This window comes from Canis lupus, chromosome 5, assembly GCF_048164855.1.
Source record: "Canis lupus baileyi chromosome 5, mCanLup2.hap1, whole genome shotgun sequence".
Lineage (NCBI taxonomy): Eukaryota > Metazoa > Chordata > Mammalia > Carnivora > Canidae > Canis > Canis lupus.
The window spans coordinates 23,100,558-23,127,141 of NC_132842.1; the positions used below are offsets into that span (position 1 = coordinate 23,100,558).

The following is a 26,584-nucleotide window of genomic DNA, read 5'->3' on the forward strand; positions in this document are numbered from 1 at the left end:
CCATCCCCCTGCCCCCGCCTCCCCCCACCCCCCCAGGAACCACATCTTGACTCATATGGTCCAAAGAAAAAAATCGTTCAGTTATTTGATATTTGGGAAACCTCCAGGAGACCATAACTTAGTTTTGAGGAAGCCTTGTCTCGCACTTTGCTGGGAACACACGGGCGCGCACGCACACACACACACACACACACACACACAGAGGAACGCACACACGCGGCTCTACACCATGGTGGTTCAGGCTGCAGTGGCTCCGAATAGATCTCAAAGACTTTTACTGAAAATTCCATATGGATCTCTGAGAAGACGCAGCGTGGAGAGGGTAAGCGACGTGGCGGGCTGCTGGTTTGGCATGGAGCGATTGCTCCAAAGGAAAGGAGATGTTTGTTTGCATTGTACGTAGCATCCCTTCGGGGAGCCCTGTTTTCCTGAAAAATGCGAATTCCTGGGACAGTAGAGTACTATGTCATGTGTATATTTTTTTTCTTCTTAATGGGTAATGATGAGATGTTTGAAACAAATTTTTGCCAGCTGCGCATGTGGGGGTGCTGTGAGAGATGAGCTAGGAGGGGAGAGGTTGGGGTAGGGACTGCTCTTGGGAATCGGGATGGAAGATGTGAGTGCCTGGAGAGAAAAGCAGGGGCTGCAAACAGATGCATTCGTGCAGCACAGCTGCAAATTTCCTCTGTGGGGTGACTGTGTCTTCAAAGAAGGCGCTGACGATGTTAAGGAGCTTTGATGCCTGGTGGGTTTAAATGATGCCCCCAAGATCCCCCTGTTGTGTTGTTGCTGTTTCACATACCTTGTGATCATTTTGGAATTTTTTTTTTTTTTTACTACTACAGATTTTGGCTCAAAATTACTCTGTTAATTTTTGAAACATGCTTACTTTGCGGTAACCTTAGGCAGAGATGATCCTGTAAAATAACAAGGGTTTGTCTTTCCGTGGAGTGACTAATGCACTTTTGGGGATGCAGAGCTAGCTGCCTCCCTGGGATGTTGGGCTCATTCATGTAGGGACAAAATGCCTACACCCCCACTGGGGTGGAATGCTTTGCAGGTCTCAGAAACCCAGAAGCCCCTGTTTGAATCATGACAGTCCCCTCTGTGAGCTGCGGAATCTACTTAGACATCGTAGTTGAAGGTGTGCTCCAATAGCCATAAAGGCAAATAGCTTCACCAAAAGCTGTCTTGACAGATAAGCAACCTGCTGCATCTTCTTAAGGGGAATGGGGTTGAATTTGAATAACTTTTTCTGGTTGGTAAACTGACTACTCGGTGATTTTTAAATTTAAGGAAAGCACAGTTGAAGGTTTAAAACATGAGGGTCTGTCTAGAATCCAGGTGGGCATGATTTCCTGACTGGTGATGAGTGACATTCTTTCTGCCATCTGAGTACTGATGGGAAGAAAAAAAAAAAAAAAAAGCTCCACTTCCTATGTAGGTCTTTGAGACATATCTCTTGTGCTCAATATCAGAGCCATCAACTAATCTGCAGTAAGTGCCCATCACATGCTCCCTCCTATCCAATAGCTTTAGAGCATGGGACTGACAGTTACGGCAAATGTTAAAAGGCTTATGTTGAATATGATTTTAGGTTTTGTTGAAAATATTTTGACCTTTATGGGAACTAAGTTTATAGAATGTGTTCTGTTCACAACTAGTCATTTAGAAACATGAATTATATGCATTGGGGTTGTGGAACCTGGCAATACTAAGGGGAGAGTTATCTGGGCATAGGCACAAAAAAAAAAATCCATAGTAACCTTTATTTAACCATGAGAATCTCCAGATGGATGTTTGATAGATTGTGGGCTTTTAATAAATCCAGATGTATGCAGTTACCATTTCTTTTATTCATTGCTTACCAATTTAAGAAAGACTGACAGTCTACAGCGTCATACATAAAACATTGTCGCATGTGCTGGCATATACTTACATTCAAAACACACAGACTTATTTTCTGCCCGTGGGCACACACACCAGTGTTGCACGGGTCTTAGATCTGCAAGCTGCTGGCCTCTTAGGAGAAGCACCAGACATCCCATTCATCTCGGTTTTTCGAGGTGAAACGATATGGCCGGGACACCATGGCTCACAGGAAGAGCACCCCTGCATTCCTTATGAGCCGCCCATCTCACCCTCCACTGTAAGGGAGGATGACACTAATTGGAACCTATGATGAAAGTGTCAATTCCAACTGGGCATTTTATACTGTTGCCGACTTGATGACAATTTTCAGAATCAGAGTCAAACATTTGTGTAAAAGGAGGACGCGAAAGGTGAGATGTGGCAACTGCTTTAAGGGCAGGAACTGAGAACCAGCACTCTTTTCTTGGAACTCCCTGAATTAAAAGCAACAGCACCTTTTCCAGTGACATCAGCAGCCATTCAGGGTGATTTCCATTGTCTCACAATATATAATGATCTTCAGGTCTCATGTCCATACTGTCTTTACTCCAATGAATTTTTTTATTCGTTAATTCATATTATGATCCTGAGTTGCTGGTGAGACATAGGGAATGGGGGTTATCACCCTTGTCCTGTAGGAAGAGAGAAGCCAAGGCAAGGGAGGTAGTGTTCATCTTTAATCTTCTGTTCAGGGACATATAGTCAACCACAGAGCAGGACCCATGTCCAAGGACCCAGTATCTTCTGTCCTGCTTCATCACCGTTGGTCCCTGGGGGAGCTTCCACACGGCAGCCTGTCCCTGAGCAAAGGGCTGTAACCAGCTTGTCACCAGGACTTCTCATGAAAGGGTATATAGAAGACTCTTGACCAAGAGGAATAGCTAATGATTTCTAGGGCTGGTTGTGTGCCCTCAGGCATCCAGGAGTGCATGTGGCTCCTGTTTTCTAACTGCCAGTTGAGTTGAAAGAAAAGAAATGCACTTTTTTTTGGATGCCTGGGTTGCTCATCAGTTGAGTGTCTGCCTTTGGTTCAGGTAGTGATCCTGGGGTCCAGGGATCAAGTCCCACACCGGGCTCCCGGTGGGGAGTCTGCTTCTCCTTCTGCCTGTGTCTTTGCCTCTCTCATGAATAAATAAATAGAATCTTAAAAAAAAAAAGAAAAAGAAAAAGAAAAGATACAGACCTTTTTAACTATGCTATCTAGACCTTTATCAAATCCTGATTTCAGAAACACTCAGGCTGTGAGACCAGACTCAGTTCTTGTTCATATTTTCAGACTGCCACGAGCCCATCACAGAGTTAGGCAAGGTAAGGGAAACAACAAAATATAAAATACTTTGCTTGGTAAGACAGGAGAAGTTAGGGATACGGGTTTACATAAACAAAACAGTAATGATGTAACAGGGCACTCATTTAGCTACAAAACAAGAAATGAAGACAATTTAGGTGTTACCTAAAGCAGCAAAGTGGGGTGGAAAGGGTAGGGTTTGCAGTCACAGGGTTCCCAAAACTGAGAGCCTCGCCCTTTACTAATTGTGTGATCTTGGCAGAGTGGCCAGACTTTCTCAGAGTTCTTTCTTTTTTTTTTTTTTTTAAGATTTTATTTTATTTATTCATGAGAGACACAAAGAGAGAGAGAGAGAGAGACACAGGCAGAGGGAAAAGGAGGCTCCATGCAGGGAGCCTGACGTGGGACTCGATTCCGGGGCCTCCAGGATCACACCCTGGGATGAAGGTGGCGCTAAACCACTAAGCCACTGGGGCTGCCCTCAGAGTTCTTAGGTTATACATCTGTACTATCCACTATTGAGGGTGGTTTTTAAGATTAGAGGTCACTTATATAAGGATTTTTAACACAACACCTCACATATAGAAAGCAATCAATTATGGGGTATTTTTAAATTTCGTATCTTTGAATGGAGGAGCACTTGGCTTGTATGTTTAATAATTGATAGTCTTTACAAACATACATATACACACACTCTTGATCATACTTCACTCATCTGGAGAGGTCCTTTAGGGATCTTTACCCAGTAAAGCCAAGACAGACAGCATTTCCTGGTGATAATTTGCCTTGGACTTCCGATTTTATGTAAGACACATAGAAAACAAAATGTTTCAAATGTATTGCATACAAATGCCAAGTAACTACACTTACTCAAGCCCCTATGCTTCTATTGGATCTCTCCCTCCCAAAACCAGGTGTTGTTACTTCAGAGGTAAAAATGAACTTCATGAAAAATTCTAATGACTGTAAGAGCACAACATATAAATGAGTTAAGGAAAGAGCAAACGTGGACCTTTTTCCTGGGGGGTTGCCTTGGAGCAAGGGTAATGTTTTTATTAAACTACTGTAACCGTGCATTATGAAGAAGTGGTGTCATGTTGGAGATTACCTTTCTTTATAGATCCAAAACCCAAGAATAAGGATCTTTCTGTGGCCCAGCCTGAGCTGTTTCAGACATGCATTTATTAAGAATGTATCTTCTCTGGCATCCAGACCCACATACCCCAGGAAGGGCTGGACATCTTTGTTCTCCTGAATGATACAATGCCTCAAATTCAACATGATCCAAAATGGAACTGATCACCTCACTGATAGTCCTGCTCCTCCTTCAGTCCACTAGCTACCTGAACACCCAGAGCAGAACCCAGGCGACCTCCCTGCCTCCTTCCTTCTCTTGGCTCAGGCCACCATCATCTTTCACTTTCAAACAGTTGCCATTCTTGTTCCCCCAAGTCCATGCTCTGTGTTGCAGCAATGTGATCGTTCTAAAACATAGGCATGGTCATGTCCACTTGTCTACTTAAAACCCTTAAGTGGTCCCCTGCTTCAAGATAAGTACTTAGATAAATGCCTAAATGTAAATAGAGGTCTTCATGATTAGGACTCTGCTACCCTCTCCAGCCTCAGCTCTCCCCCTTCTTTACCTTGAGAATGCTAGACTCCAACCACACTGAACGGGTCTATGATTCCTTCAAACTGCCATGTTCTCCCTTGCCTCAGGGCCTTTGCACATGCTTTAGTCTGCCTGAACACACAATGCCTCCTCACTCTATCTCCTTAACTTCCTAGTCACATCCTTTCAGCCTAAAAGTAACACCCTTGGGAAGGCTTTTCAGAAACCCTACCTGCTCTTCAAGTCTGAACGAGTGCTTTTCCTTTGGGTTCCCTTAGCCCTCTGCATTTTCCTTACAGCAGCACAGATCACACTTCATTGAATCCCCCTATTTCCATCCTGTTTCTATCAAGTCAAATCTCCACATGATGACAAGCTCCTTGAGGACAGGGAACATATCTTGGTCTCTGGTTAAGAGTGTGATAAATATTCCCTAGATGAGAAAATAAATGAAATCTGAAAGTTCTTATAAACTTCCCTCAGTGAGAAAGTTTGAGAAGAAGAGCAGAATTAAGACATAAATAGAAACAACTTCTTTTTTTTTTAACATTAAATTACTCCATGCCCAATTATCACTGATGGGAAATGTGTTCACTTTTATATGTTAATACAAACTGTGGATACAAATGCTCTAAACTCTAAGACCAAGCCATGTGTCTTAAAGCAGAATGAAGCATGTGTGCGAACAACTGACCAGACTCAGCTTATATATCTCTTCACAGAGTAATGTAAATTTGACATTTTTATTGGGGAGGAAAAAAAGAAACAAGAAAGCATTCTCTTTTACCACAATTATTTGAATATTTAAGTGAAAGGAATTTTTTTTTTTTTTTTTTGTCTTGGAAAGACTGAAATGGTGTGATATTTCTGGAGCAGTATTTTTAACACAGTATAAATTAAACCTTTTTGCACCCACATTATTCATTATTTGATGTGTTATTTCAGGTTGACGTATTGCCAGTCTATTATTTTGCAAACCATTACATTATCACAGCTGCTAAGCTGCATAACTTAAGAATTCAGAATACAACAGAGTCTCTATAGTCGAGTGTGTGGTGCTTACATTCTGAATGTATTCATGCAGGGAAGTGTGAGACTTTACCAGAAACACATACAGCAGACAGCTTTTAGTGGATATTTATTACCATTGAAAGCAGACAGCCAAGAAACTGTTCAGACAGATCAGTGTATTCACACATATTATTATCCAACGCCCTCATCCTGCATAGGGTTTTGTTCCTGCTATAAATATACCTCTCTCTGGAGAGCACGGACTATCAGGGACCCCAGATCTCTGGTTCACAGGCCTCATTGAAAGCCCTCCCCCCGCCGCCCCCATATTGGTAGCCCTGTGCGATTTTAAGTGACTCAAACTTGATGAACTGACATTGACTTTATTTCTTACAGTAGCTTCTGTCAAGTTTTAAACCAGTGACTTCCCATCTTGGCTGGAATGAGATTGCACAGAGGAAAGGCTGTCCCTATTGTTACCCCTCTCTAGAGTTTTCATTCCTTGGGCTAGGGTGGAAAGCAGGGCAGGAATCCTCTTATTCAAATGGTAAGGACCATTGGTAAATGGTAAGCCCCCCCCTCACCGCCCCCCCCCCTCCCCAGGCTTCCCCATCTGGCACCAAATGGCATTTATCCAGCTGAGCATGGAACCAAGCGATGGTTTCTCTCTATAGACTCCTTGGCCCCAAGTCCTGACTGCTTCTTAGGACTCTCACTGATGTCGTGGGCCCAATGCCATGACTCATCCTAAAGCAGCACTTCTCAACCTTGGTTTCACATGGGAAGCCCCTGAGGAGCTTTTAAAAAATCCCAATGTCCAGGCTGTCTCCCTGACAAGTGTGTATCAGAATCTCTGGAGAAGGGACCCAGGCATTGCTATTTAAGTCCCAGGAAATTCTAGTGTGAGCTGCACACTGAGGTAAGATTACGGCCAACATGGACCATCTGGGCAAGGTGGAGCTTTAGGAAATTATTTAAATTATCTACTGTGCTTTCTGGTGTCTTCACATGAAAAGGAAATAATTGAGTTGATTATGTTGGATTTTTAGTCAAAAGTGTCATTCTCCATAGGAAAAAAAAATCATTTAAACTCCCTGAGCATTGGGTTCATATTTCTAGGACATCTTATGTAGTGCTCAGCACTCAGAGACCACTTTCTGGGTAATTAAACAGAAGATTCTGAAGTCACAGCAACTAGTTTTATGCAGGACTTCCAGACAGTTTGAGATCAGAAACACCCAATCCAGCTAGCCCTGCAGAGTTTTTCTCCACTGGAGCAGGAACAAAGCCCCATTCCGAGCTTTCAGCCTGCCATATCGCAGCTATGTCCACAAAATCAATCATGTAATCTCTGAACACTTTCTATGGGTGTTTTGAAAACAGATCTCTTATAAATTGCTCTCACAGAGTGAATACTATCCACCTGTGTAACGTAAGAGTTTCTTTGAACACACAGTTAAAAACAGTCCGCTTTTGTTTGTATTGATTCATCAATGCACCTCTGAGAACAATATTATCTTAGGTGTATAAAACAATATGGAAGAAACTATGGTCACGGATCTTCGTTTTCTAAGCTGGGAGTGGATAAACCACATCTGTGGATTTTTTGTCCCTTTTCTTTTCCTTTCCGGTCACTCAGTAACTAACTGCTTCAAAGGACTTGACCAGTTTTTCTGGAAACTAGAACAGTGCCTGGCATGTATATTGGGCGAATAAATATTTATTGAATGAATGTGAACAGATGAGCAAAAAGAATGTCTTCATGGTCATAAACTCAGACCTTTTTTTTTTTTTTCAGACCTTTAATCAAATAGAATTGTCACCCAAAAAGTAGGGTTGCAAAGTGCCTGCCTTTCTTATGCAGATAAATACTTGTATCATTGTTAGTCCCAGCAGGTGACTTATTTTAGGATGCTAGCTCTTCTTGGTAGAGAATTTGCTCATGAAAAACTCACTGAAATTCCACTACACAACACTTTTGAGTGTGTGGGCAGCCCTCCTCCTTCCCAGTCAGAATCTGTATATGAGTATTTTGAAATAGTCAATAAATATGCCTCTGATCATTTTCCTCTATTGCTTACTGACTTTTCTCAAAAAGGCCAAGGTCACATTTCCACATGGATAATGCTTTCAAATGGTCCTCTAATACCTCTGTTGGAACATTAATCAGGAAAACCAATAAGGCTTAGAAGTATATTGATCATTTCTGGAAAATGTGGTCTGAGTTCAATCAAATCAGTCTCAAAATACAAATACCCCAGGGAATGTAATACCTAGGACCCAATACACTATTTATTAATTACACAGATTTTTATTTAATAACTACTACATGCCAGGCACACATTCTAGACCCAGGGATGTAGCAAAGTCTTTTAAGTGATGTTAAGGCCTCTAAGGAAAAAAAGAGCAGCATAAAAAGTGAGGAGAGATGGGAGGTGCTACATTTTTATATGATGTGACTCTTGGTAAAGATATTTGAGAAGAGACGTGCAGGAGTAAGAGGATGAGCTGTAGAGCCCTCTGGGGAAGGAATGTGCCCTGCAGAAGAAACCACCAGTACACAAGGAGTACAATGCCAGAGCATCCTTGATGGGCTTGAAACTAGTTGGTGTGTGTGTGGTGGGGGGTGGGGGGGGTGGACAGGTAGCAGGAGCTGGAGCAGAGTGAGGGGATGGGGTACATGGAATGAAAGAGCAGTCAGGAAAGTGCTAGAAGGCCAGGTGACAGAGAGCTGTGGGGGCCATGATAAGGACTTGGGCATTTTACTCTGAATGAGACAGAAGACCAGTGGTTTGGGGACAGAAGGATGACATCTGCTGACATGTTTGTTTGTTTGTTTGTTTGTTTTAAGATTTTATTTATTCATTAGAGAGAGAGAAAGAGAGAGGTGGAGACACAGGCAGAGGGAGAAGCAGGCTCCATGTCAGAGCCCGATGTGGGACTTGATCCTGGGACTCTAGGATCTCACCCTGGGCCAAAGGCAGGCACTAAACCGCTAAGCCACCCAGAAATTCCAGCTGACATGTTTTGAAGGAATCATTGTGGCTACAAGGCTGATAGAAAAATGTATGGAAGTAAGGTGACTCATTACGCTATGATGAGAGATGATGGTGGTTTAAGGCCAGAGGATACTCCGGAGATGCTGAGAAGTGAGAAAAGAATGGGTTCTGGATTTATCTAGAAGGTAGAGTTGACAGGATTAGTGGATGGGTCAGGCGATGAGTGAGAGAGGAAAGGTCAAGACTGACCCCTAGGCAGCTGTAGCCTGAGATTGAGCCTAAGATTGGAGACGCTGCCAAGAGGCTGGTAGGAGTGACAGCAGAGGCAGAGGAGTCTGAGAGCTCTATTTGGATGGGATGACCTTGAGATGATTAAAATTCAAAAGGAGGACATTAAGAATGTAAGTTTCGTGTGCAGGTGAGAGTTCTGGGCTTCTTGGTAAACATGGACATTGTTGAAGGTGCTCTGAAGCTGGCTTGTCCAGGCTTTCAAAAGCTGAGTGTGCGGATGTCTTCCCAACTCCCCACTCAGTGGTGACACACGGATGGCTTCAGATGGGTCATGGTGGGAGAAATGCACCATACCAATTACCAAACATTACAAATCATGGCTTTTTTTTTTTCTTCTAGAGAGTTGATAGTTAAAGTAGGGCACCACCACCAGATGGTGTTTAAGGCCACAGGACCAGGAGATACCACCTGGGGAATGTTTTGTGAATGGGGACAAGGAAATGTCTGAGGACTAGACCCAAGGCCACTCTAAAGTTTAGAGGTCAGTTCCATGAGGAGGAACCAGCAAAGAAGACTAGTAAGGAGCAGCCAGTGAGGTAGAAAGAGAATTGAAGAGAAATTTGCAGAAGGGAATGTTGGGTTGTCCAGTGCTGCTGATAGCCATGGAAGATAGGGTCTAGAAAATCATCTTACTGCACTGTTATCAAAAAGCTTGTGTGCAAACTGCACGCATCAAAATTTCTGGATGTTCTCTAAATCACAGATGCATAGTCTCCACCCCAGACATACTGAATCTGAACCTCTGGGGCATAGAACATGAACTAAAGTTTGAAAAAGAGTACCTGCAGTATAGTTTTCCAGAAGCATCGGCACAGAGGAAGTAGAGAAGAGAGCACAGCATAGGAAGGGGGAAATAGAGGGATCTTTGGGCGGCTCGTCGGTTTAGCTCCTGCCTTCAGCCCAGGGCATGATCCTGGAGACCCAGGATCGAGTCCCACGTCGGGCTCCCTGCATGGAGCCTGCTTCTCCCTCTGCCTGTGTCTCTACCTCTCTCTCTTTCTGTGTCTCTCATGGATAAATAAATAAAATCTTAAAAAAAAAAAAAAAAGGAAGGGGGAAATAATGCAGACAGGAAAGCTGAGACTCCTGATAGTCTCAGGACAATTTTTACTCAACCAGAGTCAATCCCAGACACAGCAAGTAGAGGCTGTGATGGAGAACGAGGTGAAGCTTATGGCAACAAAGGCCAGTAGTGAATCTTCCTCCTGATGGCACCCTAGAAATACGGTGTTCCCTTTCTGTTTGTTTGTTTTTATTTCATGAGAGACACACAGAGAGAGGTAGAGACATAGGCAGAGGGAGAAGCAGGCTCCCTACAGGGAGCCCGATGTGGGACTTGATCCCAGGACTCTGGGATCATGACCTGAGCCAAAGGCAGATGCTCAACCACTGAGCTACCCAGGTGTCCCTACAGTATTCCTACTTGACATTGCCCTCCCCTCACCCCACCCACTTAAACCACTGTATCAGAAAAGTAGAACTGCAGTTGTCCCTTACAGCTTGTCCAGCCAAAAACAAAACACCACAGTGCAAGAAAGAAGATGAAAAATTTCAATGTCTTTTGTTGGTCACCTATGTCAAAAGCTAGCAATCCACCTCAAAGTCTTAACTTTCCTAAGATCTATCTGAATAAAACCTCTTTTCTTTTGTTTTACTTTGCCTCTGAAAATTTTTTTAAAAACTGATTGATGTGTGATCATGTGTCAGGGCTTCGTAAACCCAGCCAAGTCCCAGAATATATTTAGAAAGTTTAGTTGAGGGTTGAGCCAGCCACTGAAGGACACAAATGAGCAAGTCCTAATTTGAACTCTGAATTTAGGGCCTCAGAACTGGTCTGTAAAAGCAAATGGATTTGAATTGCAATGGAAGAAATTATGTCTTTGACATCAGGTACTGTTTTACTGGGTCTTCGTGGCACTCTTGTAGAAGAAAATCATGCTCTTCTCTGCCATTCGGGTCAAAGGAAAGTAACGGCCATCAACGATTTGAACGCAGTCCTTGAGGTAGATCCCATCAGAGTGTTCACCCAGTTACAACCTCTAGATTTCCCTTCCCCCCACCATCTTCCTCTTCTAGGTAAGCAGGTGCCTCTGGCACATCAAATTTGAACTAGTGAGAGAACAGTTTCAACAGCAGACATGTTGTGGGTCCCTCCCACGATTCTGGGCTGATGACGGTGAATAAGCCTATTTTGTTTCTGGAGTGGAAGTGGTGGGCCTGAATGTGGATAAGTTCAGTTGCTAGTGCTTGGAGCACACTCTTCTACATACGTGTAACACCCTCACTTTTGCAGGGTTGTGTTGCATGGCCAGGTCCATCCATATAGGCAACAATGCAGCTGCCAGTCCTAGGTCCTCTATTGTTAAATGTCAACCCACTACATAAGGAGAGGGAAAGGAGATGGCACCCCTCATCCTTCTGGGCAACAGCTCTGGTTTTTCAAGTAGCTGAGCTTTTAGGGAGAAGAACTACAAAAGAAAAAAAAATCCTCCAGAAACACTTACTGATTTGAACTGAGCAGCACAGAGCAACATACTCACACGATTGCCTCCAATGGCAGCTCTGCAGTCTCTCCTAGGGACCAAGGCCCAAAGAGTAAGAGCCAGGCTCCCCAGGCCATGTGCCATCCCATTCAATGTCACCTCTGGGGGATAATACTAATATCCTGTGGCTTTAGGTTCAGTCATGGAGTCCGTTCTCAGAGCATCTGAATTGTCCTCTATTTGTAGCTGTGTGTTCTGTGATTCCCCTCTGGACAGTACTGAACCAATGTGCCCAACAGCAAATTAAAGTATTTTTGAGACTTGGTGACTTCCTTTTCCCTTCAGTCAAATGGCCTTAAGGTGGCATGAGAGAAACATGTATAATGTGCAGGCCAAGACTTTCTGGTCCCTTCTGAGACTCACCAATCAGAAAGTGGTTCTTTTCAAGAGCTTTTATCTATTTCCTACGGTCCCCTTGGGACCTAATCCTTCATGTTGGTCCTGGAACGCCTCTATTGACATTCGGTGTCCTGTAAAATAAGGTGCCATCCAGGCCTTATAACTCAAACCCTATATGAGCCAGGCAGTCAAATAAATGTAGCACAACAAGGAAAGGCACCCTTGTCCCCAGTACTGGGGCCAGGACGGCTCAGCTCTGCCATGGGGAGTCAGGGCTGCTGGTCTTGCCCTTTGACTTTTCCAAAAAACTCTTTGTGCAGTTTTCTTCTAAGTAAGGGAAAATGTGTGTGTGTATGAGAGAGACAGAGACAGAGACAGAGACAGAGAATATCTCAATTTTTATATGCTGGCAACTGATCCAAGCTCAAAAAAAAAAAAAAAAAAACAAACAAACAAAAAAAAACATTGCATGCCAACAAGGCACATTTGTGGGCTACGTTTGGTCCATAAGATGCCAGTTTTCAACTTCTACAATAAAATGAGTACCACCTCAACCTAAATATCTATGTATTCTCTCTCCCCAGTCTTGAATTTCATAAAAAGAAGAAATCTGCATACAAAGAATACTAATCCTGGAATAGATCCTCAGGCCTTCCAGCTGGCATCATAATCCTACTGCTAAATCAGAATTTCTTTTTTATAAAAAGGAAAAAAACTCCTTTGACAGGTTAAATGCAAATTTTAAAATACATTTAAATAAATTGAATGCATGTCCTATAGCTACAGGAAATTGGAAGACAGCATCCTCTTGGCTTAGAGCATAGTTTTATCACCTAGCAAAGAGAACAGAACTTGGGAGGAACAGAACCTACAGTCTAATTACTTTGCCTGATAGGCCAGCTTAGCATCAGCCACATTCTTCTGCTTTCAGCAGATGTTCCCCAGTGTTAAAGAAAACCATACCTAACAATTTCATCCAATGAAGCAATTGTTCCACCACCCAGGGGCATATAGTTTGCTGCTAACTCATATTTACAGACCAGCGGTGTGTGGTCCTACTCAAAACCAGAGGCCACATGAGAACCAAAATGAGGTTCTTTTATGATCAAGGTGGTTGACTGGTAACAGCTGAACTAAAACCTTTTAGTTCTAAATCATTTCTTTCATGCTAGATGGAAGGGAATTCTGGGGTCTTGGCCAAGTCCCTAAGCAAGAACTTGAACGGATCCACAGCTCCCTTTCTAATGAAAGCATTGGCTCTTCCCATCTAGTCTCCTGATCCTACCAGGTGGAAGGGTGATCTGGCTGGATGACAATGCAAGTCACACTTCCTAACTGTCCCTTCTGAATAGCAGCCCTCACTTATCATTTTCACAGCAGAGATGTGTCTCTTTCATTTTCATCTCAGGATAGCTTTATTTCTGCCTCTTCCCAGTACGGCCACTGGAAACTGATTGCCTCCTAGCACTTAGCCCGAGGCTTCCTAGGGACATCCAATCCCAGGAGAAGCAGATCAATGTACACCTTAGCTATTCATTCGTTAGCTGTTCATTACTTTAATTCCATTATGCTATATCTTTACAAAATTAAATAATCATATATCAATATACTCCCTGCAGATAATATTTTAAGATTTTATTCATATATATTGAGTGTTGATGTTTAGGATCCTTTTATTAGACAAGCAGCAGCCCATTCTGGACTTGAATCTGGCTGGCTGACCTGGGTCTTGGACAGGACGTGGAGTGGAGTGGAGTAGGCAGGAGTTACAGAATATAAAACCAAGGCCAGATAAAAGAGTTTGCTAGTGGCCGTGATCTCTGAAACAAGCCCCATAGACAAGTTAATGGGGCATGAGTCTGAAAGTGTTAGAGCTGGAAACATTTGGAATGAAACAGTCAGAGACCAGAGAAATGAGAGAGGTAGAGTCAAAGCAGAAGGTAGGAGGAAGAGTCTGGGGGAACCACATGAAGCACTTACACAGCTGCAGCGTGTCTGAGCACAGGGAGAGGGTGAGTAAGGGACCACCTTGATCTGAAAGCCAACAAAAGAGACATGTACAAAAATGTTTCCAAGGCTTTTTCAAAATGACAGTGAAAGCTATTGTTCCTTGGGGCGACTGGATGGTGCAGTCAGGTAAGCGTCTGATTCATGGTTTCAGATCCGGTCACAATCTTGGGTCTTGAGATCGAGCCCCACATCGGGCTTTGCACTGAGCACTGAGTCTTCTTAGAACTTCCTCTCTCTCTGTGCCCCTACCCCTGCTTGCACTGTTTCTCTCCTACTCTCCCTATCAAATAAATAAATCTTTTTTTTTTAAAAAAAGATATTGTTCCTTATTTTTTTTCAGTGTCCTTTATATAAATTCCACCTTATTAATTCCTTTTAGGATATGATAAGTAGTACATGTATGATTCGACTTGCTTACCTTTTTTTTTTTTTTAACCTTTGCTGCCAGCTAAGGAATAGGCCTTTTCACATTGATCCCACCCTTCTGAGTAGCTTTTTTTCTATTTCTATTATCCTTCATTTCCTGGTTTGCTCTCATTTTCTGTGTATTTATTTATACGTCTATATTTTTCACCCCTGCCAAGCAGCATGGAATCCTGTAAGTTGCCCTCCTGTTTGTGTTCCTTTCTGAAAGGGAAACCAACACAATGGAAACACAGTCCATTGAGAGTAAAAAATAGAACAAAGTATGCTACTTCCCTTCTCTTGGCAGAACTAATGATCCCAACAGGTGTATCAGAAATGCTTATAGGTAAGCTGAGACATGGGAACACTGTGCTCTGAACAAGGCAGTTCTTTTTCCCAGATGGGAATGGATTCATTCGGAATGCTCAGCCCTGACAAAACAGAGCTACTCCATTTCACCCTATTGTGTGTTGCATGTACGTGGTGACTTTGCGCAGCTTCAACTTTGGTGGCTGTTGAAGGGGTGTTCCTGGGGAGAACAGAGACTACGCTATAGACAGGTACCCCAGTGGAGGGTCAGAAGGTGCCTGCTCCCATTTGGAATCCCTGTGTCTGATGCCCACCTCCCCAACAAGCTGCAGCTACCCCTGACAATGACTTTTCTGTAGCGTCCTAACTCGCCGTGCAGTGGGCCAAAAAAGAGGCAGTTTCTGGCTTACAGTTCCCACCAGGATGCTGGAAGCCTCCGTTTTGTCCTTTTCACCCTCCCCTGCTTTTTTCTTTTTCTCTCTAAATGTTGCTGTCAGTGTGCTCGGCTGTAAACTATCAGATACACAAATAACAATAGGTTCCTGGGAAAGATTTGCTGCTGCAGGCGATGGGTCAGTGCCAAGAGGAATAGGAAAGCCAAGAACGCTGTTTTAGGGAAACCACAGCATTCAGATAGCAGTTTCGGGATAATTGTTCAATTCCACTAGGGATTCCGAGTCAGAATCTACCTCAGAACCTGGCCCCGGGATCTCCTCCGGGGGGACTTTGAGCCCCACCTGCTTCCAGATACCTTGGCCCTCTTGTTTTGTTTAATGTTTAGTAACAGTCCATTCCTGGAATTTAGTCTCAGATCTTGCAGTTCATGGGAAGAAAGATAATAATAAAAGCTTTGAGACAATGAGGCTTCCCTGGTGGGTCAGGTTTACTCCGAGAGGAAGAAATAACATTCCCAAGTGCTGGCTCTGGGATCTAGAAGCTTTCTGAGAATTTTTGACCTTGAGGTAGAAGATGTCACTGGGCTAGGGCCTGTCCACTTTGCCAGGCTATGGGTTCTCCCATTGCTCAGCTAATGTCAAGGAAGCAAGATCTGGCTTGCTGATCGCTGAGATGGAAGGCCAAGAAGCTCTGGCAAAGGAAGTCCTCCTGAGTGTGCTTCCTTCCATCCTGTAGTGAATTAGCTGGGTCAGCCCGGGTCAAGGAGCAAATATCAAGTGACACATTTTCCTCCCTCCTTCCCCAACACATCCCCAGACACAGCCCTCTGGGAACAGGAGGAAGGAAATGCACTGACCGGATAGACACGCCAGCCAGGCCCCTGGGGAAGGAGGGGAGAGCACGTCCTCCTATGGCTTTTCAGGCACTGTGTCTTCCTCTCCCTCCCCAACCTCTCCACATTGATCTCAGGTCTCCAAGAAAATGACCATGGGCAATGCTGGACAGAAAGTTGCTGAGACTCAGAAGACTTGGACCTGATAGGCACCTGTGTAAAGTTCAGTTACGCCATGAGCCGGTGGTGATGTGCATCCCTGCTTTATAAAAGAGGAAAAAAGATGGGGGAGAGATGAAATCATGGCCTAGGGTCAGGGAGGCAGCAGGGGCAGCTCTGGGATTTGAACCCAGGCAGTTTGACTCCAGGGATCTCTGTGGAGGGAATCTGCCTGGGATCTAAATTACGGTGAGACTCCTGGGGGCCCAGGGTGCTGAGAAGTGTCCTTGAGGGAGGAACCAGGACAATCAGGTTCTGCAAATGAAAATACAGGACACTCTGCTGAGTTTGAATTGCAACAAATAGTTGTTTAGTGTAAGTATGCCTTGTGCAGTTTACCCAAAATTCAAATTTAACTGGGTGTCCTATATTTTATCTGGCAACTGTATGAATCCCTTCCATTTCTCTATCTTTCTGATGTTCCTCTCATATTAACTATGCTCTCCCCCTGCCTTCCGTGATTTCTCCTCCTAGGTCCTCCTATGGAATTTTCTGAGCTCGGCTTCTGTACATACTCTTGCTTTAAAAATCAGTTGTTTGGACAGCCTGGGTAGCTCAGCCATTTAGCGCCGCCTTCAGCCCAGGGCCTGATCCTGGAAACCCCGGGAATCGAGTCCCACGTCGGGCTCCCTGCATGGAGCCTGCTTCTCCCTCTGCCTGTGTCTCTGTGTCTCTCATGAATAAATAAATAAAATCTTTAAAAAATAATAAAAATAAATAAAAATCAGTTGATGATCATCTGATATTACTCGAGCACTCATAATATACCAGGGCTTAGAACGTTGTTCGGAAGACCCTGAGGGATGACCTGTGTTCTCTAAGCCAGTAGGTGTCCGGGGATGCTCACTGGGAACCCTTGCCGCCCCAAAGAAGTGGGGCCAGACGTGTGGTGGTGGGAGATGCCACCAAGGTGCTGGGGAGACTTAGATCCCTAGCTCAGCCCTGCTGCCCCAGAACAGTTCCAACATATTTCTCATGTTTCTACCTGAGATTTCATGTGGGCTGAGGTTTCCCTGACTTGAAAGTCACTAAAGACAACTGTTTTCAGTTCTAAGTTGATATGTTCTAAAGCAGGGCTCCTAAAAAAAAAATAAAAAAAAATTAAAAAAAATAAAGCAGGGCTCCTCAAATGTCAGGGTACAAGGGATCACCCGGGAATCTTGTCAAAGGCAGATGCTGATTCTTTAGGTCTGGGGCATGGGGCGGGGCCTGAGAATCTGCATTCCTAACCAGCTCCCAGGTGATGCTGAAACCAGTGTCCACGCAGAACACTTAGTGGAGCAAGATTCTAAAGTATCTTAACTGATAGATATCACCCATCTCTCTGACTACCCCTATGCCCGTTATCTTTGCCTTGACCATTTTATACAAACACATAGGCAAGAACAGGGTGAGTGTCCAGTGTGCACGACAAGAAATGAGGTCCTTCCTGGTGCAGGAGGTTGTAAGAGAGAAAGGAAGGAACATGACACAGTGAGATATCCTTTTCTGAAAAACATTCCTTCCTTGCATGTTGTGGACACTTAAAATATAATCCCCTGTGAACAGGCTCTCCCTCCTTGACATCCTACCAAGGTCAAAGAGGCCGGTTAGGAGACTTTTACATTTGCCAAATTTGGAATTCCTACAGACCTGAAGCAGTCTCGGGTCTTTAAAAAAACAAAAAACAAAAAACAAAAACAAAAAAAAACCTGTAACCCTTGAATGACCAAAAGGGAATGTTTATGGGTTGTGGATCATCCTTAAAAAAAGTCCTGTGCACAGATGGAAGGCAGATCATGGCCTTCAGGCCAGAAAGAGATTATTTCACCCCCCTCTCTGTTTTGTATGAGTAGGAAATAAAATAAGTAGGCCTGAGCCACCAGCCTTTGTCTGAATAGATATTTTTTTCATTTTCTATATATCTCAAATGTTTTGTTTCTGTGAAACTTGTTCCTTAAGAAAAAAAAAAAAAGTATTCATTTTTCAGCCACAGATGATTATCAACTGCTCCTGCCTTGGAGTGATTTAATTTTTTTCCCTCTTCCTTTACAGCTGTAGCCTCGTTAATTGTAGGTGGGAAGCAAACTCTGAAATCATTTGACTTTCTGCTTTGCTTAGAAATCTTGCTCCATTAAATTGTAGGATATCCTCCTTCACAGGAAGTCGGGTTCTGCGAGCAGCAACATTTGTATTCTTTGTGTATTGAGATAAAGAGGAGCAAGTGTGTCGCCTGCATTTTCCTCACGGTTAGGGGAGAGTGGAGAGAGAGAGAGGGCAGATAGACAAGAAAATGACCCGAAGATGAGTCACTCATTTCTAAAACAAGAGTCTAAATGCTCTTTGTTGATGCCGGATTGTAACCTCTGAACGTTCTGGCCTCCCAGACACAAGGACAAAGGAGTAAGTGATTCAGGGTCTCCATGTGGCTGCTTCATTCCTGCCTTTGGGGAACCCAAGGACTGAAATATCGCATCATGGAGAAACCATTTTAATTTAGAAATAAACACGTGTGACTAATACTTAGGCTCTTCAAGTCAGTATGCAGTCTTCGTGATGGGAGGAGAAATTCTATTCCTTTTACCAAATCATTTCTTTCAACTATTTAATGATTCTTTCAGGGAAGGGGGTGAGGAAACATTGGGTGGAGGGTCCTTAAGTGTTGATTTGCCATCTTGTGTATGCGGGAAAGGTCTTTTAGGAGCTGCTACCACAGACCAGCTACTCCGCTAGAATGTTCCTTCCCGTGATACTCGGAGGTGAACGCAAGGCTGAGTCTCAAGGTGAAGAGGCTGTTGAAAAAGACAACCCATAAACAGTAAACACATGACTTGCACAGCCCCCTTCTTTTTCTCTCAATCACCCTAACTGTAAGAATTAAGGGCCATGGCGGGCCTAGATCAGTGGCTCTCAAAGTGTGGTCTCAGGGCCAGAGACTCAGCCTTACCAGGGACTGTGTTGGAAATGCAGATGCCCAGACCCTACACCCAATCTGCTGAGTCAAAACTCTGGGGTGAGGCCCAGAGATCTGTGGGTTTGTTTGTTTTTTTTTTTTTTTAAGATTTATTTATTTATTTGAGAGACAGAACAAGTGCACAAGCGAGTGGTGGGGAGGAACAAGGGAAAGAATCTGCGAGCAGACTCCCCACTGAGCCCAACTCAGGGCTTAGTCTCATGACCCATAAGATCATGACTTGAGCAGAAACCTAGAGTCGGTTGCACAACTGATGGAGCCACCCAGGCACCCACCCCCACCCAGAGATCTGTTTTTAAGAAGCCCTCCAGGTGATTCTAATACAGGCTACAATGTGAGAACTGGTCATCGCAAGACTCAGAGGAACTTGTCTGCAGGACAGAGACCTCGGTGCTGGTTCTTTTCGTTGGCTGCACGTTAGAACCCCTGGCATGCATTTTAAAAATAGCACTGCCAAGTCCCTCCCCCAGATGGATAAAATTGGAATCCCTAAGGGTGGAGCCCAAGTAAAAACATTTTGTAAAAGCTTCCCTGATGACTCTAACGAGCAGCCAAGGTGGACAACCGTTAGCCAGTGGCAAAGGAGATACTAAGGTAGGAGAGGGTGCTGAGGCAGCTGAAATGCCAATGCCCAGGAAAGGGAGCCTGCAGTCTGTGGTTCAAGGGTCTGGGCAAGCCCTGCAAACTTGCCCTGCCAGGCAACAGAGATGTCCAAAGCCACAAAGCTACTGGTGGTTTCACTGTCATCAGTGGGCACCATGGGGGGTGGGGAGAGCCCAACAGCAGCACCTGTCAGAGCCACCTCACTAGCCCTTCCTGGCTGCAGGTGTGAAAACTGTCAGCACTCCGCTACTCAGATGGCACTGAGCAAGACTGGCAGAGTTCCAGAAGTTGACCTGCATTAGCAGGCAGGGCTGGTTGGCCCTGAAGCCTGGCACACAATGGCTTAGGGTGTGCCAGGGACCTATAGGTACCCATGTTGTAGATGTTTCTTCCTAATCCCAGGACAAACCGATGGCTTCTTGTCCTTCCCTGACTTGTGTCTGCTTTCTTCTCACAGAGGCTGGAACTGGCTAGGCTATAGTTCTTTTTTTTGTGGGTTTTTTTTTTTTTTTTTTTTTTTTTTTTGGTCTTCCTTAAAGATTTTATCTATCCATCTAGGAAAAACACGAAGACTTAGGCAGAGGGAGAAGCAGGCTCTCTGCAGGAAGCCCAATGTGGGACTTAATCCCAGGACCCCAGGATCACAACCTGAGCTGAAGGCAGATAGATGTTCAACCACTGAGCCAACCATGCGCCCCTAGGGTTATAGTTCTTTTTTATTATTATTATTCATGATAGACACAGAGAGGGAGAGAGAGAGGAGCAGAGACACAGGCAGAGGGAGGAGCAGGCTCCATGCAGGGAGTCCAACGTGGGACTCCATCCTGGGACTCCAGGATCACGCCCTGGACGGAAGGCAGGTGCTTAAACCGCTGAGCCATCCAGGCTGCCCTAGGGCTGTAGTTCTAAGGCTCTGCTTTGCTCTTCCTAATCCTGCTCCCAGTTGGGGGCCCTTCTTCAAATCAGAAGGGGTACTCATCTTTGGTAGCTTCCCACGCCCTGATGCCTGACCCTAACTCACACCCACTAGCCTGTGTGCAGGGTAGTTTATATGGGCCCACAGCCTCAAGCAGCCTCTGGCCCCTCACCCCCAAACGCCCTGGACCAGTGTGATTTGCTCAGTGGGCACCAGCCATTCCCAAAGTCCTTCCCTCTTCCCTGCCCCTCAGCTGAGGAACCTGCCTGTCTTGCCGCTAAGGCCCCACGGAGCATGACAAGGAGAGTGACCAGCACTGTGTGTCCAGGAGGAGAGAATGACGAGGACCCTGCAGGATGCCTCAACACCAAATACCTGAGCTAGACTTCAGAGCTGGAACCCAGATCCAGCCTGGGAATGAGGATGCAAATCCAGCAGACACAGCAAAAGTTAGGGCTAGCCGAGGCTCCTGCGTGCAAAGAAGCATAGCTTTACCCTGGGGCCACTCATGAACAGGATTCACTGGGACAAACAACTAGATGTTGGCAGTTGTATGTCCCTCAGTGGGCAAAGTCCTGGCCTGCCTCCAGAAAGGCCTAGGAACTGGACAGGGCAGAAGCAGTAGATAGAAAAGATTAGTATGGAGTAGAATTGCAGTCCCCCAAAAGATTAAATAGAATCATCATATGATCCAGCAATGCCACTTCTGGGTAGATACCCAAGAGACATAAAAGCAGAGGCTCAATAGGTCATTTGTTCGCCCGTGTCCATAGCAGCATTATGCGCAACAGCCACAAGGTAGAAACAACCTTAATATCCAAAGACAAATGAATAGATAAAATGTGGTCCATCCATACAGAGGAGTATTATTCAGCCTTAAAAAGGATGCAAAACTCTGACACTTGCTACAGTATGGGTGAACCTCGAACACTATGCTAAGTGAAATAAGTCCAACACAAAAGGACAGATAATGTACGCTTCCACTCATACGAGGTACCTAGTGCAGCCAAATTCACGAGGACAGGAAGTAGAATGGTGGGTGCCAAGGGCTGGGGGTGGGAGGAATGGGGAGTTAGTGTTTAATAATTACCAGTGTTTCATTTTGCAAGATGAAAGAGACTTGGGATGCCTGGGTGGCTCAGTGGTTGAGCATCTGCCTTTGACTCAGGGCATGATCCTGGAGTCGCGGAATCAAGTCCCACACCAGGCTCCTTGCATGGAGCCTGCTTCTCCTACTGACTTGTGTCTCTACCTCTCTTTCTCTCTGTCATGAATAAATAAATAAATCTTAAAAAAAAAAAGATGAAAAAGACTTGTGGAGATGGACAGTGATGATGTTTGCAAACACTCTGATGTACTTAACGCCACTGAACTGTACATTTAAAAATAGTCAAAATGGTAAATTTTATGTTACATATATTTTACCATGATAAAAAAAAAACAGTAAATGTTGGAAAGCTGGAGGGTTGGGGGTGTGCAATGGGACACGGGAATGCTGCCATTCAACCCACTGGAAGTGAGGAAGGGGTTCTTAACCTGGGTCTGGGCTCTGAACACGTGTTCAGCTTTGCAAAACCTCCGCCACGTGGGCTGCTCTGGTTTTCACATTTTGAAATCTGTCCTGAATTTTGGTGGAGGAGATAGAGGGCTCACTAGAGAGAGTGCCCCAGGCCACTTAATTGTGGTCAAACTCACCAAGGGGAGCTCAGACCTGCCTATTACCAGTGCTTAATTAATGAGAAGCCTGGTCCCTCTGCGGTACCGGGAGGCTGTTGTCCTGGGTTTATTAAGTGACACTAGCAGAAGGCGCTTAGCTCCTTCGCATCCCCTCCCGGCTGAACCTTAAATCATCACCTTTGTTTCTGCATGAAGGGGGAAATAACCAATACCCCGATCCAATTTCCTTCTTCTCTCCTGGAGATTTACCTCAAATTATATGACACAGAGATTTTTTTTCTTTTTGAAAAAAAGGAGGAAAATTCATTATATTCTATTTTTCATGACAAACCCAACCGTAAAGTCTAAGGTAGATTTCCTTATAGATTTTCAGATGCTTTCATGGCCTGCACGGGCGTAATTACATTTCTTCTCTTGAGTCGTTAAAAGGCATTCTCTTTCTTTTCATCGGTTGTCTCCGCGGTTCACCGATTGCAGGGCTGCGAAAGGAGGAAGAAGGCCTCCCGCAAATTCAGGGACATGCTGAGCCTTGGGATCAGTCAATATTTCACTTAGATGGTCAGAGACGGCAGGACATAAGAAGAGATCCAGAGGGAATTTTAAGCGGTTGATACAAGTACCTGGCAGGGCTTCACCTGCATACCTGCACTTTGGGTTCAGCCTGCTTGGCTCTCCTTCAGGCTTCCATCCAGCCATGGCCACCCCTGGCTTGCCATGTATCTTTTGGTCTGTTTGCTCTTACCCATCTAGTTTCTGGCCTTCTGGCTGACCCAAACTCTGGATTCTCTATTGACAGACATTCTGATTGCCTGTTTTAAATTCATTGATTCAGGGATGCCTGGGTGGTTCAGCGGTTGGGCACCTGCCTTTGGCTTGGGTCGTGATCCTGGCATCTGGGATGGAGTCCCACATCGGGCTCCCTGTGAGAAGCCTGCTTCTCCCTCTGCCTGTGTCTCTGCCTCTCTCTCGGTCTGTGTCTCTCATGAATAAATAAATAAATCTTTAAAAATAAATTCATTCATTCATTCATTCATTCACCTTGACCTTTAAAGCTGGATAACTCTGGATGTCTGTGACCACTGTCCTGATTTCCTAACCAGAATGTGCCCGGACCTCTACCCAACACCAATAGAGTTCTTGGTTTTCCAAGCTCTGTGGCTAAATCCTAACCCACCCCTGCTATCCTCAGTCAGTCGTGGTTGCGGAGAGATCTTGCTATCTATGGTCAGGTTAGCTTAAATGGTCCCAAAAAGCACCACTCCAAATAAATGCCTTTATCTATAAAAGATCTTAATGAGAAAGAGGCACCTGGGTGACTTGTTGTTTACACGTCGCACTCTGGATTTCAGCTCAGGTCATGATCTCAGTGTCGTGAGATGGAACCCCATATCGGGCCCCGTGCTCAGCGGGAGCCTGCTGGAGCTTCTCTCTTTCCTTCTGTCTCTCCCCCGCTCTCATGTGTGTACTCTTTCCCTCTCACTCTCAATCTCTCTCAAATAAATAAATAAATCTTTTTTGAAAAGAGATCTTAATGAAAAAAAATACAGTATTAAGTTCTTCCATGGTAGTCTAGGCAACTCACCACATCAATAAACTTATCCTAAAACAGGCCTAATTTGTATATATATCAAAGGATTTGCTTTTTGGCTCACGTGGAGTTTGTAATACCAAAGTCCAGCTGACGGACTAATCCAATCCCCATTGACCAACTCCAGTAAAGAACTCATGGTTGCTTTTTGTTTTGTTTTGTGCATTTTGGAGATTTGTTGTCATTTGTTAGATGCTTTTCATTCAGAGAACTTTTGTAAACTTTAGAAAATGGGATGGACTAGAGCAGAATAGATTTTCGGCCACAGTTATGCTGGAATATGGTCTCTAGACTCAGGCATAACTCTGGGCTATTTGACGTCCTGACCTCTGGACTCAGTGACACTAATGATACAGAGCCCTGGGGTCAGACAAAGTGGTAGTCAGCAGATAGTCCCCCAGCTGGGTTCATGGGATGGCCAGGCATCTTTTACATCTCTGCTTTCCTTTTCTCCCTTGAGAAAAGCATTCTAAGGAAGCAAGAGAAAAATGTGGCCTTGAAAATGGCTTCCCAAAGTCATTAGCTCACCAAAATTGCCTCTGACCCCCAGAGCTGCATTGACCCTACCTACATTAGGAGGGCCATTCCATTCCCATTCATCAAGCCTCCTGCATTGTCTTTGTCATCGTGTGTCATGTCTTCATTACTGAATAAGAAAGGGGATGGAGGGCTAACCCTAATGTGCCTGCTCTTTGAGAAGCCAAAACAAGAACAACAGAACTTCCCATTAGGGAACTGAAGTTACCCTGGGGTAGATTTTATGAAGGCATAGCACCCAGGAGCAACATGAAAAGCCCCAAGCCTATGGTTTTATATAAAATACACATTTTTAAAAAGATGTTATTTATTCATTCATGAGAGACACACAGAGAGAGGCAGAGACATAGGCAGAGGGAGAAGGAGGCTCCCCGCAGGGAGCCCGATGCGGGACTTGATCCCAGGACCCCAGGATCACTCCCTGAGCCAAAGGCAGACACTCAACCACTGAACCACCCAGGGGCCCCTAAAATACACATTTTTATTCATTCCATAGTTATTACATTTCTATTAAGTTCAAACACTAAGGATTTTTTTTTTAAGTAAGATTGTTAAATTGGAAGGAGTTTTAGAGAAGAAATAGACTTTAGTGGAAACGAGTAACAGATTTTCTTAAAAACCTCCTAATAGGGATCCCTGGGTGGCGCAGCGGTTTGGCGCCTGCCTTTGGCCCAGGGTGCGATCCTGGAGACCTGGGATCGAATCCCACATCGGGCTCCCAGTGCATGGAGCCTGCTTCTCCCTCTGCCTATGTCTCTGCCTCTCTCTCTCTCTCTCTCTCTGTGACTATCATAAATAAATAAAAATTAAAAAAAAAACTCCTAATATATTATAATAACACAATATTATAAACAGTGTAATACCCACAGTTGAGTGAAGAGCTAAAAGGAATTTAAGCTCTAGGTAAAAACTGAGTGTCCTTATTCTGGTTTATGTCTTACTCAGGTCTACTTGTCTTCCTTCACATCTGGAGGAGAAACCTTAAGTTCCTCCTCACTGAGTTATCCTCAAACCTTTTCCCAGCATCTAGACACAAGTTTTCTAATATCTTCTTAGCTCCCATGTGGAGGGCCAGTGTTGATGATCTGTCAACAACTCTCCTAGAAGCATTAACACATCTTCCTCTGTGAGAGGAGGTGGAAGTGGCTCTCAAGCAGCCAGACCTCCTTTTTCTGTGAATGGGACCCCCAGTCTTAGAACTTCACTCCCAACAGGCCCCAAACCATGGTTCTTCCGAGTGTTCACGACTCCTAAACTAAACAGAACGTTTTTGTTTTGTTTTTTTTTCACAGAAGGCCCTGATCTCATAAACACACGCTTGCAGAATATATGCTCAAAAATCATCATTGGCCACTAAGTTCCATGGAAACCAAATAATAAGAGATGGAGAAAAGAGGAGCTGAGAGCATTTAATTTCTCATTCAGGGCCCCGACTGATTGAATTCAGACGGCCCTGATTGTATTTCTGTTGGGGCCTGGCATATGTATGAGAACTTACTTTCATAACCACAGTAATTGATAGGATGACATCACTTTTAAGGCCCTAGGACCACTTGTATAATGGTTTGTGGAGCGTGGGGGAAATATTTCTAAACATAGCTCTTGGCATGCTGCTCTGGAAGCGCTTAAGCCAGAGGGCAGCTTCTGCCTCTCTTCTACTTTCCCAGGGATCCAAAATATTTTTATATACACAGCCAAGCGTTTTTTAAAAATTATTCTCCCAAATGAACAGAGTGAGCTCCCTAGCTTTTATATAAACGGGCCCCTGGGGTTCTCAGGTTGAGGAATGATGATGCAGTGATGACTCTTTGTCAGAGCTGGGACCTCTTCCAGACCCAAATATGGGATTAAATATGTTAGCGAGCGGCCCTGAAACGCCTCTGGATTTCAAAAGATTGTTTGGGTTTGGGTTTTGCGCCTCGCCCACTCACTTAACCATACCAGTGCTATTTCTAAATATCCTCTTCCCAAAGAGCTGGTGCTAGGATGATAAAGGGACAAATGAGAATGTCCAAAAATGTTTGAACTTTTTGCCCCCCTGATGGTGGGCGTGAGAGGGTCAGGATGGGAAGGAAGACATGGCGGAGGGAGCAGTCAAGGACAGAGGAGGAAATGCTGGGCTTTCCAGCACCCTCCATCCCGTCT

General features: G+C 44.5%; 1 protein-coding gene across 9 annotated transcripts in view; it reads left to right on the forward strand.

Annotated features, from left to right (window-relative positions):
• Positions 1–26,584, forward strand: part of FRMD4A (FERM domain containing 4A) — a 739,423-nt gene that overhangs the window by 419,482 nt on the left and 293,357 nt on the right. The window contains exon 1 of one of the 9 annotated variants that reach the window (XM_072825743.1): positions 37–322. The exons of 7 other annotated variants lie outside the window; for them this stretch is intronic. In XM_072825743.1, coding sequence (XP_072681844.1) covers positions 56–322 — 267 coding nt within the window. In that variant the 5' untranslated portion in view covers positions 37–55. Of the gene's footprint in view, positions 1–36; positions 323–26,584 lie in introns of those variants that run through there. One more of the 9 variants, XM_072825751.1, reaches the window with a different exon arrangement.